Raw genomic sequence first — 20,973 nt, forward strand, 5'->3', positions numbered from 1 at the left:
TAAGCTCTCCTTCTGCTCTATCCCTAGGTTATTATCTGGTATATAGCAGGTGCTCAAAAATACACTTGCTAAATAAGTGAACGGTTAAATACAAGGGAGTTGGTAATATTTATATAAAAGATTATTAGAATCCTAGAGCTTTCCAATTTGGCCCACCTCATTATCTCTGATTTTGTTGGAAATGTTACACACTGAACTAAGCATGGGCTTAATTAATATATTTATTTTAAAAAGGAAAAACGGATGTTCTCTTAAAGAAAATTTATAGTCACATTTCATTTTAAAGCATCATTTTTTAAAGTCTAAAGAACCAAAAACATTTCCTAAGGGCCCACTTATTTAAACATTTATGTAAAAATTTTAATGTAACTAAACAACCAGGGCAATCCCTTAGGGTTCACTTTAATTCCAGTTTTTCAGCCACATATTTAGCTATTTTTACTACATTGTGTTAATAAAAGAGTCACAAAAGTTGGTTATTATAAGATAATTGGTGGTCTTAGAGCCTATAAAGATAAAATTAAAATGTTTTATATAGAAGGTACTACAAATAGGGTAATTTATTGTCCATATTGGGACATTTTTGAGAATGAAATGAGGCACTATTAATTATGTTGGGAAAGTGAAGGGTAAACCAGGGTTTCTATGTTAACATGTAGCTAGCTACAGACGTGAATTATGGAACCGGAACCTCAGCTAGACAACAAATTAAAATCTTTCTACATTCATAGAAATTCTGAAAAGCTTCATCTCTTTGTGAAGTCATCCCTGGTGCATAAGAATACAGAGAGAAATACAATTTTAATCACTTTTACGAAATTATGCATTCAATGGCATTCACTTAAACTCACTGCTTCTAAAGATTTATCTAATCAGCAAAGTACAGACTGAGTTTCCAAGTTCAGGCTGAGTTTTTTTAGCTTTAGGACCTTAAAGCTAAGGGTAATATAGCTCACATGTAGAAATTTTCTTGCATTACTAGAGTATAGAAGAAAATTAGAGGGCAGGTTCTAGTTACATTCCTATAAATTATCATAGGTTAGGGTTTTTTTTTATTACTCTGCTTTACACTGTGCAGCAAATAAAAGTGTGAAAAAGCTGAAGTCTCTCTTTAGGTTCTTCCCACATACGCTCTCATTTCCTTCTTGCCTTCTGCCAGTTCAGCTGTAATTCGGTCCAATTGCCTCCTTCCAGCCTTCTCCCAGTCTTCTTATAATCTGCTAACACCCCTTGATGCCCCAGTTATCTCATTGCAAGCTACCCATTTTATGTTCCAGATTATCAAAGTTCATCGGACTCTTACTTCAAATCTTAACCTAAGTCTCTCTGCCTCTAACAAGAGCAGATGCTGTTTTCTGTCCAGACCCCCATACAACATTCCCCAGATGTCTTAGGAGAACCTTCCACAGCAGTCTTTTCTAACTCTAATATTGAGAATTGAATTGAGTGGTGTGTGTTTTGTTGTTGTTGTTGTTGTTTTGTGTGTGTGTGTGTGTGTGTGTGAAACTTTCACACAGAATGGAATACTACTCTGCTATAAAAAGGAAGAAAATTTTACCCTTTGTGACAGCATGGATGGACCTGGAGAACATTAAGCTAAGTGAAATTAACCAGTCAAAGAAAGACAAGTACCATATGACTTCATTCATATGTGGAATCTAATGAGCAAATTGAGCTACCAAGCAAAATAGAGACCCTCATAGATAGAGAGCAGGCTGGCAGCTGTGGTAAGGGGTGTTGGGGGGAGCGAGGTGGAAGGATTGTGCAAAAAAGAAAAAAAAGAGGAAACTCATGGACATAGACAAGTGTGGTGATTCCAGGAGCGGGGTTAGAAGAGAGCATGGAGGGGATAAATGGTGCTGGCAAAAATTAAATTAATTTAATTTAATTTTTAAAAAGGTATTAATAATTACCAATTTAATTTAATTTTTAAAAAGGTATTAATAATTACCATTTGAAACATTCTGCTTGAATCTAAATCCCTACTCTCAAGATTCCAAGTTTGTGAGCCCTCTCCTTCTAAATCCTCAACAGGATGCACGTCATTTCATAGTGATCTCAGTACTGTACATTGATTTATATTGTGCTCACAGAATTCGAGCACTTTCAGTTACATTTCTCATTTGATCCTCACAGGGTTGAAGTTCTCAGGGTCATTATTATTATCTCCATTTTACATATGAGAAAATTGTCTCCTTGGAGCCCTGCTCTATACACTACCCACTTGTGATCTAATCCTGACGATGAATTACTCATTTAGGTAAATGTTTGCATTTTAACAAGGGCTTCATAAAGAAATGTCTTTAATCAAACATTTTTATTTCAGCTCCATTACAGGCTTATTAAGACCATGTGGAAGTGGTTATAAATTAGCTAAAATGGATTGAGGATTAACTATGAGCCATGTGCTGTACTAAATGTTTTGCATGGGTTGTCTCTTTTAATCGTTGCAACTCTGTGAGTATATACTATTATTATATCATTAAACTTAGGAAATTTAATTAGTAGTCAAGCAGAATTTGAATCCCATTGTCTGATTCCAGAATCCACACTCTAAGTAGGACTTTCACTGTGCCTTACAACACAACATATAGGCAACTTTTCTCTATTAATTTTATAATATTTAAAAAGTATTCTATAGCGCTTTACAGATTTAAAGTCAGTTCCTCACACATTTACCTAAGCATAGGATTGGGAGACAGTCGGATCTGTAACCCAACCCTGACAGCAGCATTTTACAAGCTATGTTACATGGGGCACATCGCCTTGTGTCATTACAAAATTAAGACAATACCATCCACCTTACAGAACGTTGTAAGGACTGGGAAAATAGTTATGTGCTCATATTAAATATTTTTTAAAAATATATCTTTATTGATTTCAGAGAGAGGAAAAGAGAGAAAGAGAAAGAGACAGAAACATCAGTGATGAGAGAGTCATTGACCAGCTGCCTCCTGCACGCCCCCGACTGGGGATCAAGCCCGCAACCCGGGCATGTGCCCTGACCGGGAATCGAACCCCGATCTCCTGGATCCTAGGCCGATGCTCAACCGGTGAGCCACGCCTGGCCGGGCTCATATTAACTATTAATATCAAATCTAGATATGTTCTTATTATTCATGATAACTTTTAAGGTTTAGAATTATTATATCCCTATTTTTCAGCTGAAGAAACTGAGCATCAGAGAGATTAAATAAGTTGCCTCAAACAACAAAACCTGTAAGACTTAGAACCAGATTCATAGCCAGTATTTTTTTTTAATTGCACCTCTCCGTGTGGACCTAAATCATGACTGTGTCCTGTGACTCTCTTATTCTGTTGTCAGGACACACTAGGAACTCAATTGAAAGAGAACACATTTTCAACAGTTCACAGAGATTAGTTTCATGAGTTTGAATAAATAGATGGATAATAGATACAGCATTCTGCATAATAAAACATTTCCAAGTTATTATTCAACTTCTATAATACTGTTCACATATAATTATCTTTACAAAACTATTATTTGGCAGTCATTTAATTTATTCCTATCAAGACTGGATGCAAAATCATTTTTGCCCAAAAGTGAACAATTTTGCCCCAGCTGGATTTGAATCACTAAAATGTAAGCCCTGAAAAGGAAGGAGTCCTTGTTGTGTTCACTGATGTATCCCAGGCTCCTACAATAGTGCCTGACACAAAGTAAATGCTCGATTAATATTTGTTACATGAGTAAGTCCTGTATCCTAATTTAGCAAATATAAACTGGCTCATAGTTTTCAAGAATGACACAAAAATATTTTTCTATTCAGCTTCACTTAAAATCACTAAAACAGGCAAGTAATAGCTACCACTTTTACCAAACCCAGGACAATGTGTACCCTTCTGGGTACCATGAGCTTGATCTGTGATGGAAGAAGACCTTAGAAGTACCCACACATTTCTTCTGGTCCCCTTACCTTGTTGAATGACGAAATCATCAGATTGAATGCCATTGTAGTTTCCACACAGGCCACACGATTTCCCTTTATGCTCCTCAGATATTTTGAGGTAAATTCCAGATATTCCATCCCAAGCCAATGAAAAACCAAAAGTTGTTTTCACCAGAATATAGTCAGCTAGTTTCTCAACAGAAACCTGTCCAATTGTCTGAGGCAATGTTAAACTTGAAAAATGGAACAAAAGCAATCAGAATTATAATGAAGGATCAATTACAGATTACTTCTTTCCTTCTTGTAGTAACTGAGACAATTAAATAAAAGATAGTTATTTAAAATTATTGACTACTATGCAGTTAGATTTCCCAAGCAACCATCCTATAAGAAATCTTGATGTCTTTTGAAAAATTTGATATTGAAATAAAAAGACAACAAAAATTATATCTGTTTTTCCCTTCTGATTTAGATTTTGTAGTTATAATTGGATGATTCTTTCAACTGACCAAAAACACACTTCCGCTAAATATCAGTGTTTTTTATAATCTGGAAAATAACCTTGTCTCTTGTGAAGAATGAGAGCTTAAATGTGTTTGGTTTTTTTTTATCTAGATTGTTCACAATAACCAAAAAAAATTCTGCTTAAAATTTTGAAGTACAAACATGGTCAAAATATGTAAACATACTGCACAAATTCTGATTTTGTTTAATTTTATTTTAAACTTGGCTGTAAGGAAATAGGAGATTCTATCCCCAATGTATCACCTTGGAATAAGTCATTGTTTTCCAGAAGAAAAATATCAAGGCATGCTTAATTATAATTTATATTTTTAATGCTGCAAAGCACATTATTAAGAATATAGAATACTTTGTTCTACAGTTTTGCATAGGGGTTATATTCATAATTTTCAAGTTGTATAAAATTTGGCCTACTTAAATTAGGGTCATATCAAATATTTAAATTCCTGATCTAATGTCTAGTCTTTTCATTTTTCACAGGAATGTGCACATATAAAGGAAGTGCACATACATATGAGAACTAAAGAAAACTGCACAATTGGACATTTTAAGTTGCCCAGGACACTTCTGAAAGAGCACTGTTCTCCTTCCATTCAAAAATCTGACAGAAAAATGCAGCTGCTAATAATTAAAGAAATTGGCTCAGCAGTTGAGCATTGACCTAGGATCCAGGAGATCGGGGTTCAATTCCTGATCAGGGCACATGCCCGGGTTTCGGGCTAAATCCCCAGCAGGGGACGTGCAGGAGGCAGCCGATCAATGGCTCTCTCATCATTGATGTTTCTATCTCTCTCTCTCTCTCCTTTCCTCTCTCTGAAATCAATAAAGATATATTTTTTTAAAAAAGAAAAAAAGAAATTGAAGGAAAAAATTATTTTTATTAAGATAGCCATGCTAACTGGAAATTATAAACTAGAATGCGAGTGAGGCAGGAGATTAGTAGTTATATTCAAACATCTCTCTCAAAAAATTCAAATTACTGAGGTTTTTTTTCTGGAAAAGAATGGCTACATGGTACAAAAACTATAAAACTAAACATACTCATTGACAAAGGGATAGTCCCCAAAGGAACAATTCAGAATATCTGACCATTTGCCCAACGATTTTGCAGATAAATTTTTATAGATAATTAGTCATAAGAATAGAAAACTAAAAATTTACATTGGAGAATAAATAAAAAGGTCTTAGCTAATTGCTTCCATAATCTATTCATATTTAAAATTATATACACTAGGAATTCATAGTAAATGCATAGTAAAATTCAGTATGAATAATATTGTTTAAGTTTGCAAGTTTATAAAAACTATACATAGAAAAGTGAATCCTATTTTATAAAGATATTTCACAGCAATGGAATGTTAATTGTATTGAGGTATAATTGCTCAGTTATGGGTAGTTTTTGGTTTGGTCATTTGTCATTTATCTCTTTCACGGTACATTGATTAAACTGTTTTTTAAAATAAAAGGTGCATGTGATCATTCTGATGTCTATAACATAAAAGGTTGCTAGTAGAGATGGGAGATAATAGGAAAAATTTGATAATCTCCCAGAAACCTAAGAAAAACTCCATTGAACCTTGGCAGGAAACATCAACAATGCAAACTAAAATGAATGCATTGACTAATGCTGAAAATTATTCACAGATTCATATGTACAAAACCCCTTCATTTCGCAGCTGCGAGAAGTCCAGAGGGGTAAGGTATGATATGCACAGCCTCACATATTTGATTTCATTTTGGCAAATATTTCTCTAGCACAGCCAGATACAACATTAGTATAAGCAATGTAATTGGTTAATAAAAAAACCATCCTTTTTCTATCATACATCATCTCTGAGTTAAAATTTAAATATTATATCTTTGACTTAACAAAGAGTTAGTATTCTTGAAAATCTTTTTTAATGCCATTTCTGTTTAAAAAACATAATTTTTTAAAATATATGTTTTTATTGATTTTAGAAAGAGAGGAAGGGAGAGGGGTAGAGAGATAGAAACATCAATGAGAGAAAAACATCCATGGGCTGCCTCTTGCACGCCTCCTACTGGAGATTGAGCTCACAACCCAGGCATGTGCCTTGACTGGGATTCGAACCGGGGACCTCTTGGTTTATAGGTTGATGCTCAACCACTAAGCCACCCCCACAGGACTATAAACATATTTTTTTAAAGTGCCCATTATGTTACCTAAAATCTCATATAAGAAATTCTAAATTAATGTTTAAATTAAGTTCCAAGAAATATATATGTAATGAGTTATCTTCTCATTCAAATGGCTAAGTTTTCTTTTATAAGATGAGAGGTACAGAATCCAATTAATCAAGAAAATGAGTTCAGAGGGACAGAGAGGCCGCTCGGGGTTGCCTGACTTGGTCAGTGCTTGGCTCCTCTGGGGCTTCATCCAAAGCCCTTTCTCCTACCATCTGTTGCCTCTTAAGGAATCTAAACTAAAAAACAGTCACATAGGTTGGTAAGGCCATTGCACTGGAAAGAATCCCCTTGGTTCAAACACTTGCTAGTGAATTCTGAATGACGGATAGAATTGTTCCAACCCCTAATTTACTTTTCCTGGCTTAACTCAGCCAAGAAACGGTTAAGACTGAATATCTCTATAATTATTTAGATTGGTAAGCCAATTATTCCACAGTATTCCTAGTTTAAAATGTATAAAACCTTCCACCAAATAAATAAATAAATATCCCCTTCCCCAAAACTCTCAGCTCTTATTCTTGGCAGACAGAGAACTGGAAGTGGCCCCTTCTCTGATCTAGTCAAGAAGGTCGGTTACATATTGGCTCTGAATCTTTGTCAGGACACTAACGGGAAAACCCAAGTGATGCTCAAAGTTCTTTCACATGAATCTGGAAAGGACTTGTAGAGGTTCTGTTTTATTTAAAGTTTCTGCTTAAAAAAAAAAAAAAAGAAAAAAAAGAAAGAAGAAAAGATATAAGAAAGGGAGCAAAAATAACTGAACATTTGAACTATGAAATTATCTCTTGAACCTCTCTTAGAAAAAGTTATGATCATCTTTCTCCACCTATGTAAACATATTTGTATCCCATGAGGGAAGTTAAAATGGTTAGATTCTTGGCCACCTGGTTGGTCTTGGAGCCTACCTAAGTTTTGATATCTGTATGATATAACTTAAAAGTTACTGTTGAAAAGAAACTTATCTCTTCCTACATAATTCACTTCCAATGTGAGATCTTTGGAAATTCTGTTAACCTATGGTGTTATTTTCATTATATCATTTATCGTATCTTACCTGATTCCATTCTTTTTTATTTCATGCCCATAAATTCGAATTTCCTCTTGGTCTGAAAAGAACAAGCTGATTGATCGGTAACAATAATACACTGAACCAAGGCACTTAGGGCTATTATGAACCTTAAAGAGAGAAAAACAAAAGAAAGGGTAGAAATATATGCCCTCATTTCAATTACTAAAACTACAATTTATGTCTACAGTTCTACAGCATCATTAGTCGTATAACACTTTACAAAATTATAACTACATCTGGGAATTTTAAGAGAATTATAACTACATTTGGGAATTGATCTCAGAAATCAGACAACAGGATAAACTTCATAAAGTACAAGTCAATTCAGCATTTTTAACATGGTGTATATTAGAAAAATATAGTCTGACAGGAAGACTGTAGAGCACCACAAAGAAACACATTTGTAATTTTCATGTCTGTATTTTTTACCTGTTAGAGAATCATGAAATAGACCTACAAATAGAGCTCTACATAAAGCAATGTGTAAAGGTTGCAACAGTGACTATAACGTCGCTAAAAATTAAATTGCCCAGGCACGTTGAGGAAGAGAGATTGTTTTTCAAAAATATTGGTAGGGAAAATTAGTAAATTAGTAAAAAGAAAAAAGAGTACAAGAAAGAAAAGACTAGAAAAGGGGCAACAAAGAAGAAAGGAGAACACCTTATTCCAAAATTAATTTTAGAAGGTCCACAAAGTAAAGCATAATGTTGAAACCATAAAATAACTGAAAGAAAATATAACTATATAGATGGAAAAAACTTTCTAACATAAAAGTGATAAGAAAAACCGCCAATGATAAGATAGATTTTAATACTGCAAGATTATAATATATATTAATTTAATGAATAATTGGCAAATTTTATTGATCCCTTATTACCAACCAGTCACTATTCTAGTTCTAGAGATGTAACAGTCAGTAAAACAGACAAAAACACCTGCTCTCATGAAACTTATACTTCATTAGAGAAAAACAGTAAATAAAAATATAACTGAATGTAACTAAAATATATATATGATGATAGATAACATGAAAGAGAAACATTAAACAGACAAGGGGGATAGACAGTGTGTGTCAATGGTTGGGGCTTAATTTTAGATTGAGTGGCCAATGAAAGCCTCACTGAGAAGGGGAAATTCTAGTAAAGATGAAGGAGGTATAAGAGCAAGTCATACAAATATTTAGAAGACCATCCTAGGCACAGGGAATGACAAGTGCAAAAGCCTAAAGAAGTATGCCTGAAATGTTGGCAGTATCCAGGAATCCAGGCATCTGACCCCAGTCCCAATATTAGAGGATTTTTCTTTGGCCAAAAAAAAAAAAAAAAAGGAAAAAAGACATACAGATACTCATATCCGAGGCATATCTAATGAAACCAGAGGTTCCCTGTTCGATCCCCCACCAAGCAAGCAGGCCTCTCCGTTCATATATTCAGAGATTTCTGATCAGCTTTTAGAGCCTATTCCTCCAATGTAAATAAATATTCATGGATTATGATGAAAGTCTGAAAGACAAATAACTGGCCGATGTGGCTCAGTTGGTTGAATATCATCCCATGCACTGAGAGGTCGCCAGTTAGATTCCTGTCAGGGCACATGCCCGGATTGCAAGCTCAATACCCAGTAGGAGGCATGCAGGAGGCAGCCGATCAATGTTTCTCTCTCATCTCTCTCTCTCTCTTCCCCCTCCCTTCCTCTCTCCCTAAAAATCAATAAAAATATCTTTTTTAAAATTTGGAAAAAAGAAAGACCAAAAAAAAAAAGAATCAAAAAAATTCAGAAAAATAATCTTCCAAAAATCCATAATTAATATCTTCACAGAGAAAAAAGGATTTTTTTATTTGAAAGCAAATTCCACCAAGGAAAACAGGGCCAAGGAGAAACAGCATCTATTAGCTCTGGAAGCACAGTTCAGCATTGTGTATTATTATCAAAGGATAGATTATCTAGTTGACACTTTAGTCCTCAAAAGGGTGAGACACTGGACAAGAACATTTCAATGAGGGAGTCAGAAGGTGTTTGAGTGATAAGCCCAGTGAGAGAGTGGAGCCGTAAAGGACAATAGGGGACTGAGAACAGGAGCCCTGTGAGTATGGAAAGTTGTATTCGACTAACTCTCTAAAGAATCTCCAATTTTTTATCTTTATGCCCCGTAAGTTAACTTTCAATAGACTTCATTTTCTTTCTGGATCACTAGGATTTGTTGTTCTTGAAAAGCTTCAAGGCCTGCTTCTTAAAATTTGTCTCACCTAAGAGACAAAAAGAATTTAGGCAACTCCAATGTAATTAAAAAAGAAAAACCAGATTCAAACAAATGACAGCTATGGAGAGTTTAGCTTTTGAACAGGATGGACAGCAGTTTCCCACGTGTGTTTTAAGGTACCTGGAAATTCAGGGGAAGATAGTGGACATGGAAAAAGGGCCCCGACTTCCTTATTTCAACTAGAGCCACTCTGCAGCCTACATTTTGAGATGTCTCCTAAGATCCTTTTGAAGCAAGAATTCTGAAACTAAGAACACGCTCTCTGAGCTCAATCATATAGTTTCAATCCACCCAGCAATTAGCTGCCAGTACCCATATCCTTTAGTCTGTGCTTATATGATACATGTGCTCCATGTCATAAATGCTGGCCTCGGTTCATACTGAGGGGGTGCTGTTTTAAAAATTAATGCAGGTGGCATCACACTGGAAATGTGAAGAAGAAAACATACAAGTAATACAGTTGTTGCCTCAACCCATCCCCTCTTCAAAGTGATGAAATAAAACCTAAAAAATGAGGATATCAACTAGCATTGATATTATGACATCCATAATATAGACATTTCTACACTGCCTGAAATCCCTTCCACAGGGACCCAAACCTTCCTTCTCCCATTCCTAGGCCCCATCTTGATAGAAGTACACTCAATAAAGTTGCAAATTTTATCTGTCCCTTAAGAACCAAATCCTCCCCATCCCCAGTCAGAGCCCTAAGTATTCATGCTGTGATCATTACATATTTTCCATAATTTGTCCAGTACTTTGAAAGTACAGGCTTCCTAAGTTAATTATACCCTAGCATCACTTACCCATACAGTGTACCGAGGCTCCAAGTTACCACAATCTTTTGCAAAAATGTAAGAACAGTTTCCTGGGAAATAATAGTAGATGCCATCAAAAGTTTCAAAGTGGTACTGTCCCCAGGTTTTGCAAATCCCATCTCTGCCATTGCCCATGTTTGGCACTGAAAAGAAATAGGGTAATACTTAGTAGAATAAAATAAATGACATTTGTTTCTGGCAAGGTTCAGTCATGGTAGTGATTCTATTGCATTAAAATAAATATTTTCTTCTCTGGTGGTCAATATCACAGGAAGAAATAACTAACACAAAATCACTGATTGCTCGCAAAGCCATTAAACTTCCCTGAAGGAAAACATGACCTTCAAGTTGTTTGGAAGAGAGAATTCATATTAGAAACTTCCTTACTTTGGCTTCCAAAGGAAGATAGTGATAAAACAATGTAATGGCTCAGAAAAGAAAGAAATGTCACCACTGAGTGTCCTAAAAATTAGCATCAGCAGCATGAGAGTGTTCCAGTCTCCACAATTTTTTCAAAAATATATTAATAGTATCCACAGAGAAATATAACCACTGACAAAAAATATCATGTTTATATGTCTGGAGATGGGGAACATTAGTCATCCAAAATATGCTGGAATTTAAAATTCATGACCTCAAACAGGCCAAATTTTAAACAATGTTTGTCTTAAATTACACATCGCCTCCTATTGTCTTCATGCCTACCTCTCTCCTTACCCTGTGGATAGCCCTCTATTCTATTTGGATTTTCTAGAGCCTTCCCTTTAGAATAATATGTATATCAATGACACTTACTGAGTAATCAATATGTGTAAAATATTTTAATACCCTACGTAGGGAGTATAAAGGTGAGGCACAGTCATGTCTTTTCTTTTTGTAATTTTTACCTAAATTTATTAGCCTTAGCCAACTTTGGCCTTTTTGGGGGGAAACAGAGAGTGACTTACTACTCAGGCAGTCTTCTCTGACAGTGTGCCTTACCTCTGTTGTAAATTTTCATAGAATCTTATACTTTATAGCACAGTAATGTGATTAATGTGTGTCTGTTGTGTGTTAGTGCCCTCCTCTAGACTGTAACTTCCAGGAGAACAGGAACGTGTCCGTGTCGTTCACTATGGTACCCCAGTGCCTAACCTGGAGTCTAGGAGATGTTCAATAAATACTCATTACACCAATGAATATTTATTGATTAGGATTCACATAAGATCCTAACCTAGACACCGTGAATAAAAATATTTTTTAAGAATCCTCTGCTTCAAAAAGCTCTCAGTATTGTTTCTATTTTATGTACAAAATATCCAATTAACTCAAAGTCAAAAAAGAACGTGTGACTCCAAATAATAAATCAAATTTATGAAGCAAAAGAGAGATAAATGAGAACCTGGTTTTAATGGGCTAGTACCTTCTAGAGTAGAAAAAACTGCTTGAAGAAATAGTAGAGATAAGTGAGAAGAGAAAATGGACATATCTATTTTCTTTTACAGTGTTTCTAAATTACTGGGAATGAATTGTGAGCACTCAAGTTAACCTACAGTATGATTGTTCCAAATCCCACTGGATGAACCCGAATATAGCAAATTATGCCTTAATGTTTTCTTCAGCATCTCATAATTCTCTCATAAGTATCCCTGAAACTTACCAATCTGGCACCGTGTCCCAAGTGCCTGAAATATTTGGCAGTCACATGTACCAGCCTTAGAACAGAAAGCTCCGTTAAGGCATTCATGAGGACAAGAACCTGAGGGGCAGAAAAAAAAATAAGTTATCTCCTGGCATGCTTCAGTTCTTATAAACATAATAAGTCAAGATTTAGCTTGGACTAACTGTAACCACTATTAACTCAAACAGAACCCGAGGCGTCCTGCCGTGATGAGCTAAAGAATTAAGCCAGGCAAGGCTTTATCTAGTTCGCTTCATTATGTGCACTGTGAAACAAGAAAGACGGGCTTTCACATCTCAAACTACCCTGAGAGCAAAGGTTAGCTTCCTTCAAGCGACTGAAAGGTCAAGTTCCCATGTAAGGAATCCCTGTCCCCAGATGATGAGAACCAGAAATACACAAGCTGCAGAGGATCCCGTGGAGGGAGCTTGGCCCCGGCTGCGCGTCCAGCGGGGCCCTTCCCCAGGAGCAAGTGCCTGTCAGAGAACAGCGTCCATCACCAGCTCAAAGGAGCAGGCAGAGTATAAAACTCAAAAGGAAACTCTCATTTTTTAGAAGAACGATTCAAAATTTAATTTGAAGTTTGTGTATTAATCCCCAGGCTTAATTACAAAGGATGCATTTTTTTCTGACCCATATTTAATTTTAACGGGGGAGAAGCCAAAGTCACTGCTGGCTGCCACCAAAAATATTTTCTTTCATGGAAAGAAAAATCGCTCCAAAGGATGATGTTGAAAAGAGGAAGCAAGAAACTGAGCTCCTGGGCGCCTTTTAAAAACGCAAATGAATCACAGTGAAAATTTTTCCTCTAATAAGGAGAGGACAAGAGGCAGCTGGCAAAACTCAAGCCAGAAGGATTTAAGTAACACATGGAGAGGAGAGGACATCTTTGAGTCACTGTGAAGTATTACTAGAGATCGCGCCTTTCTGGAATATGTCAAGGTCGGGAAAGCACTTATCTAACTGCAGTAACTGAACCACAGTTTTGCCAAAGGCAAGAATTGGGAAACCCTATTATCCTTCCACCAGAAGATCAATTGATCTAAAGTTTCTCTTTACACTTAAACACAGACAACTCTCTAAGTAGAACATCTTAAGTGAAGAAAAATGAGCTGTTTAAACTTTGACCATAAATAGAAGGAAAAAATATTTTTCATAAACTTAAATGCAGGTTTTTTTCCCCACCTAAGGGGCAAAACTATCTTTAATTTTTATCTTCTATCACAATCTTGAGTTTTTACCATGAATAATGTCTAAATATTTAGATGAACAAATGTATTTCCTTCAAAATATATTTACAGCCCTGTTTATTCCTTGAAAACAAGTATCAAGCCAAAAACAGAAAGCCTTGTTATTTTGAATGCAATGAAAAACAAATTAAATTTCAAACTACCATCAGCTTTCTGCTTAATGGAAATGGGAAACTGGTCAGCAAAAATAGGATGTCAAGGAGGGACCAAGGAGCAATTAATTGCTTTAGAAAATAAGTTTCTGATACCCAGTGGTATCTTCCCTGGTCATGTAGTTCTCAGCTTTGTCTGATGTTTAACCCTGCTTGTTTCCAAAAAGGAAGTGAACCTAAACTATTACTAAGTATTATTACCACCCTGGTTCCATTTCCTTCATGCATTATATGGAAATAATAAAGAGTTGATTCAATATATCGCCCAAAGGGGTCTTTTGAGAAAGCAAATACGAAAAAACATAGATGTAGCACTGACCTTTTATTTTACTGTCACCCCAGTTAATAGCTTCATGGAAGAAGTATCTTGGAGATGTTGCTTCAAACTTTGAAAGAAAGAAATAAGAATTCAAGAGGATTCTTTAATTCAAGCCAAACAGGCAAATTAGAAAATCTGGAAAATAGCTACAACACAGAGATTATAAGGTACTGACTTTCTGTTTCCTTGGGTTACTGAGGCCATCTTGGTGCGGCAGAAAGGGCTCCTCTGGGGTTGTGGTTTTGCCTCATACATGACTTTGATATGTTCTTTACCCTATCTAACCTCAGTTCTTCTCCTTCCCTTCCATCCTTGGAAAAGAGCCTGGTTGGCATCTAATTTTTGCATTAACTGGCTGCTCTGCCTTCAGAAGCAGCAGTTCTCTGAAAACGCCCAAGTGCAGATGGGTCTGGAGAAAATGCATGAGGCCCACGGACGGACAATGATGTTCCCACGGCCTGCAGACCCATCTGTGAAGCACCATCCACAGAAGCTTCTGAGGCTGCAGGATGAGGGTCACCCTCACTCTCCAAAGAGCTAACACCTGAAGTTCATAGAACATTTACATGTATTTTAATTGTCCCCAAGGCACTTTACAGTAGTGGTTAAGAGCATGAATTAGTGAATTAGAGAGACCTGGATTAGGATCCTAATTCTGTCATTACTTACTTTTAGGCAACTTTCCTAACCTCTTAGTGCCTTCTTTTACTTGTCTATAAAATGGATGGAAACAATGGTACCCACTTCATTGTGTAGTCATAACAATAAATAAAACAATGTATGTAAAAATTCCACCATAGTACCTCACACACAGAAAATTAGCAAGAGAGAGATTTATATTGATCTAAGCAACTCAGATAAAACCTTAATACTTTCAGAGGTCAATATGAATTAGTAGCAAATAATTGTGGATTACTAAAGCTAATCAATTATGTTTTTTGTTGCAACTCAAAGCCGATTTAGCATATGGTCTGCAGCAATGTCCTTTCCAAATAGCAATTTTATGTTCACAGAAGAATACACCTTCCAAAATTTTGCCACATAATTGTGAAATTGAGTACTAAGTGATGTTAGAAAAACTTGGAAGGGTATAGGGTAAGAAGAAAGGGTGATAGGGAATGTGACTTCAGGTACAAAGTCCTTTCTCAGTATATTCTGGTCTCCTTCCTACATGTAAAGTTTTATTTTGGCATTTCCCAGCCAAGTACTTTTTCTTATAACAGGCAAACCTGACCCATGTTCCCAGTTCATTGTTTCCTGCTTTCATCCCTCCAGGGTTTTGTCCTCACTATTTAATCTCCCCTTTTGCCTATACCTCTGTCTTCAAACCAAGTCAGACTCACAACACTCTGTGACCTTGATTACCCCAAGACAGCAAGTTTTATTCTCTCTTCTGTCTCATTTTTTTCCAGCTGCCTAAATCTAGGACAACCACCAATATTACTGGGCACCAAAACCTTCTTTGGCTCTAATGAATTATCTCTGATGCTCACTGAGAGTGTACAGGAACACTTATTTTTTATGTCCTGTAAATAATGGCAAATAATTGGTGGTGTCTCAGATTCAATGAACAAATTACACAGAAATTACTTCTTTACAGGCCTCCTCTAGACACTGAGTTTCTACATAACAAGCACTGCTGAGCACTGCTAGCATGATCTCTTCTATGTCCTCAACAAACACCAAGTAAACTGAAAAAAGACATTATTTTAATGGGAATTATCTGCCTCCCAAGGCTGTTTAGAACCACCACTATGAAAGATTCTGTGGATGCCCCTCCTCTCATCCCCTCATCCAACTTCACCTGCATCTGGGTGTCTGTGCACTTTGAGACCCTCCAACTTCAAACACTGGCTTCTTTTCATCTCTGCCAAGGGCAGAATCCAAGCAGGACAGACCACAGAAAGTGTCTTCCAAGGGATGATTCAAGGGCCCCCAGAGGCTGCCCTCATCCAAGGAGGAACAGGAGTTGGTAGATAAGTATCCCAGCTTCCCCCATACCTGGAGAAACAACTCTACAGCACATTCTATACAGCTCCTCAGAGAGTCCCCAGTAAGAGTGAGCCCCAGATGCCTAAAGCAGGAAACCCCTCATTAACATAACTGGATTGGATTTTCTGCCTTCCTAGTCTCACTTTCCTCTCTCCCTCACTGTTCACATACATCTTAAATAAATTACCTGCACCTGCTTTCAGGAGAATTTTTAAATGTAATGCAAATGCAAAAAGAATTTCAAGCAGTGGGTGCATATATTCACATAAGTGATAAAAAAGAATAGCCCATTCTTCCTCCTTGCTGCTTACGTCTCCACAGGAGGGGGAGAAGCGCAGAGAAATGCAGTCTTTCAATGAGAAATCCCTGTGGCACACAAACACACCATTCAGAGAAGACCTGTCTAATCTTTCTTTGCCCGTTGTTCATCTTCCTGCCAACATATTTCTGAATTCTGACTTGCGCAGATATCTGCCCATCAGTATTCCATCTTCCTAGAGCAAAGGAGTGAATCTGGAGACAGGAATGGCCTTGGAACAGGTGAAATTTCAGTCCTAAGCGGTGCAGCAAGTGATTGCGACTTCATTATCCTTCTTTAATATGTATTCTTTTAAAATGTGTTGAAATATTAAATAATTCTGATGTGTGCTCTTTAGCTATGGGAAATAAAAAGGCAAGTGTCCTACTCTTCTTGCTCTCTAAAAGGGAAATCAAAACAAGGTTTCTAACTTATTAACAAAACGGAGGTATTAAAGTAACTCCTTTGGAGTAAATTACACAAATTCTGAAAACATCTTATATGGACAATATACAAGGTGGGGCAAAAGTAGGTATATAGTTGTTCATATGGAAAATAATATAATAATTAATAAATAATACTACAAGAATAAACTCTGTGTTTCACGTATTCAGAACTGTAAACCTACTTTTGCCCCATGGTGTGTAACCCCATCAATAGGTCACTTCATGTGACAACTGTAGGGAACATCTCACAGGTTCTTCAATCTAGTGGGTTTAATAGAATGCAGTTTTTATCAAAATCGGATTTTCTACTGAGTCAAAATGATGTCTTTTTGCGGTTAACATTGTCTATTGGCAAACATGTACTTAAAATTTTTCAGAAAAAAATCATTTAACCACTTCACGTGATACTTAAGTACACAAAACACTACAAGAAAAAAGAAAATATTTTCATTTCATAGACAATCCTTTTCCTATTTTAGTACACAGAGTACTCCATTAAAAAAATAGTTCTGTCTTCTAAATTGCCACAACAGCGTATCAAATCTATCTTTAATTCTCTTTAACACCAAAAAATATAAAAATTTCAGGCATTTACCAGAAATTTTAGCAGAAATTGATTTCCTTTCAGCATTTGACAAAAGACTCCTTGAATATATATGCTGTTTGCTATCTAAATACTCAAATCATACTACTTTCCAAAGAAATGCCTTTTAAGTTAGGATTCTCTATTTCGCTACCCATCTTTTATAGAGAAATATTTTTAAAACCCACTCATTTGAACGTTCCAACCATAATTTGAAGATATTGCAATTATATAATCCAATATCCTTTATATAAAAAGATCAAGGCAAAAAGACACCCTCCAGTTCAGTGCTACCCACCCCTCAAAAAAAAACAAAGGTTACCTCTCCAGAGTGCCTGTAATTTAGATCTATCAGACAACATAAAAGCTGTCTGTCAGGACACCAGGACACCTCTGATGACCTTTGCAGTGTTCGACTCAAATCATTTACACCTTTCTCTGCCCCTTTTGCTTGTATTTGTTCTGTTGTCATTGTCCTAATTTTGGGCTAAATTTTTAAACCCATTTAAATTTTCTGGCAAGTAGATGAGACTGAATCTCCCACCAATGCGGTGAGCCTATCAGCAGGAAACTGAGGTGAACAGCAAGTAGACAAGTGAGCTAAGGCTGAATTGGGGGGTCGCAGAGAAGCAGTAGAGAAGTTACTCTGCCTCTTCCTCCTTCCTGTCTTGCTTTTAGCGTTTCATTCCCCTCCACAAAGGCCTCATTGTTGAAGTGACAGCAGAGTTCCAAAGCAGAAGGGATTGTTTCTCTGCCTCTCTCTCCATCTGAGGCATAACCTACCTGTGCTGCTAAAAGAGCTCTTTTCTGTCGATTTTCATTAAAGCCGTTTCTGGAAGAAAACAAAAAGAACTTGTATAGTCAAAGGCCCCAAAGCAACCTGAACAAGCCTTTCCCAAGAGAGAGCTGGTGTTTTCCTCCTGATTTCCATCACTTTATCAAAGAGGTCTTTCTTGGTTTAACATTTAAAAGGTCCCCCTCCCCCTTTTGGAGGGGTTAGATTTGGGTGGTGGTGCCGTCTCATTTTACAAAATTCTGGAGTGTCCCCAAATCTCTTCAGTCTCTGATGTAAACTGAGTTTTAGGAAGGAACTTCAAGGTAGAGAAATAAACAAAATAGTGTAACATTTTAGCACCAACAAGCACGATATTTTCTCCACGTGACTTCATAAAACTGGTGAGATAAGTATTTGCTAGGAGCACGTTCACTTTTATCAAACATAATACTTACTCCTTTACTATGTCATAAAAGACAGATCAGCACTAGTGTCAGTAAGCACATCATACTGTGATTTATCAAAGTTAATGAGGAATAGAATTCTGCTTTTCACTAACATTAGTTTAGTTCAGAGACAGATTTTCATTATTTGTTAAATTAATTTTATTCTTTTTAATCATTAAACAGTGTTTTACTCTATGTTAAGGCACAGCACATTTGTAATCAGCAATGTACATTGATGATAATAATGATATAAAAGGAGAAATTACTGAGTATAACTTCTTTACAAATCTTCAAAGTGAAAGTAATATCTCCTTAGTATATAAAGTCTTTGGATACCACCAAGAACTCCTCTTATAATTAAAATAAAAGAAAAAATTTTGCTTCATAAATAAGGAAATGAATGCTTGATAATTTTCAACTTGTAGAAATGTTTTAAAGAGCTACATATAATGCCCTTATTTTGTAAAATATTTTATTTATTTTTTTGTAAAAGCAGATATAGATATCTGCCTAAGTTTGCTCATGCTTACTAACTTTATGTTTTAGAGGACATACAGAACAAGAAATACTCACTTTGAGGTTTCTGTCAAGATGGATGCTGCACAAATATATCCTGCCAGATATAAATATAAATATGTATTTATATTTAAATATAAATATATAAATATGTACATATTTATATGTACATACATATGTACATATATACACACACAAATTAATAAATTATATAAATATTTTGGTCACGAGTTCTGATTATTAAACAGATCATTTTAACTAAATTCTAAACTCAGACTAAGTTTTGCTATTAGGTATTTAGCATCTTCTGAAGGATTTTGAGCAGCAAATTCCCTGTGAGACATCAGAGTGACTGCTAACTCAGACAGAAGGAGCAGTGCACCTAGATTTACAAAGAGCTGTAACACAGTAGAACAAACACTAGGCTTAGAGCCTAGAGATCCAAGTTTTACTCTTGGTCCTATCACTTAGTAAATGCCAAACTTAAGCAAGCTACCATGCACATCACAAAATAAAGATGTTAGACAGCTTCATCCCAAAGTCCACTCCAGATCTCAACTCTCTATGACATTTTTTCCCGGCATTTTCAGTCACTACTAGAATTAGAAGATAGTGTCTATGACCCCACTAGCATTTTATACTTTGCTAATTTCTCCCTCTCCTACAAGCTTCAAAATACATAGCTCTTTTCAGGGATTAGAAATTAACAACTGATTGTAAATAAATGCTTTTCCCAAAAAATATTGTATAAAATTTAATTTATGAATAAAATTGCTACAAAAATATTGAAAATCAATTCTTAGCACCAGATGTTAGAGTCCTTCTTAAAACATCTGTTTACCATTCTTTGGGTCGCTGGCATAAAGAAAGTTTCAGTACTCAATTTCTCTTTAGTTATCATAAAATTAAATGATTAAATTACAGAGACAAATATTTTAAATCATTTTTTAGAAGAGAAAAGTTAGAATCAGAGCTTCTTTTAGTACACAGTTGTATAACATAATAAAAGCACAATTTTAACACTTAAAGAAAAGACCAAAAAACTAAAATTCTCAAATTATCTACATTATTAAGAATTTTCAAAACGATGATCTGGCTGTAAATTAGTATATCCTTTCAAACGACTTCAGAATAAGTGCTCTACACTATAAGAAGAAGCTATTCCTATCAGTTGCAACAAAGGCTAAAAAACAATAAAGTAAAGTAAAAATTTTCTATGAGTTCTTACCTGGTAATGAAAACAGCAGTATATGAAGCAAGAATATACTCCAAGGTATCATTAAATTGAGTTTTCTCACAATGTTCATTTCAGTGTAGACTTTCTCCCTGAAATGTAACCAAATTGTTGGTCTTTACTATGATGGCATCTTAGAAGGATGTGTATTTGTAGAGTGGTCAAATTCTTATAAATACAGCTTTGTAATAACGTAATTCATAAAGGAATTCCCGTCTTTCTAAGTACATACAGCAACTGAAGCTTTAGGAATTGCAGGCAACCTTTTGGCTGAGCCTCTCATTAGTAATGCATGGCAGCCTCTCACCTGAGCCCGTATTAGTTACACCCACCCCGATCCTGCACATCATACGCCCTTTTAGCCTATGTTATCCTTTTATAACTTCTAAAGACAGCAGCATGGATAAAACCAAAAAATTTTTTAAAAACTGTTAACTCCTGATGTCATTCGAGATCCTCATTATTCCTAATTGTTCATCTGTTCTCTGTGTTTTATTCATAAAATAATCACCAT

General features: G+C 35.8%; 1 protein-coding gene across 1 annotated transcript in view; it reads right to left on the reverse strand.

Moving 5' to 3' along the window:
- OTOGL (otogelin like) overlaps positions 1 to 20,532 on the reverse strand; it is a gene marked incomplete at both ends in the record, with an annotated part of 121,229 nt that extends 100,697 nt beyond the window's left edge. The window contains 8 exons of the mRNA XM_081127763.1: positions 3,939 to 4,144; positions 7,696 to 7,817; positions 10,777 to 10,931; positions 12,428 to 12,526; positions 14,170 to 14,236; positions 18,272 to 18,320; positions 19,283 to 19,322; positions 20,454 to 20,532. Of these exons, the coding sequence (XP_080983889.1) occupies positions 3,939 to 4,144; positions 7,696 to 7,817; positions 10,777 to 10,931; positions 12,428 to 12,526; positions 14,170 to 14,236; positions 18,272 to 18,320; positions 19,283 to 19,322; positions 20,454 to 20,532 (817 nt within the window). The remainder of the gene's footprint in view (positions 1 to 3,938; positions 4,145 to 7,695; positions 7,818 to 10,776; positions 10,932 to 12,427; positions 12,527 to 14,169; positions 14,237 to 18,271; positions 18,321 to 19,282; positions 19,323 to 20,453) is intronic.
- Positions 20,533 to 20,973: the final 441 nt, after the last annotated feature.

Source organism: Miniopterus schreibersii (assembly GCF_964146895.1).
Source record: "Miniopterus schreibersii genome assembly, chromosome: 2".
Classification (NCBI taxonomy): Eukaryota; Metazoa; Chordata; class Mammalia; order Chiroptera; family Miniopteridae; genus Miniopterus; species Miniopterus schreibersii.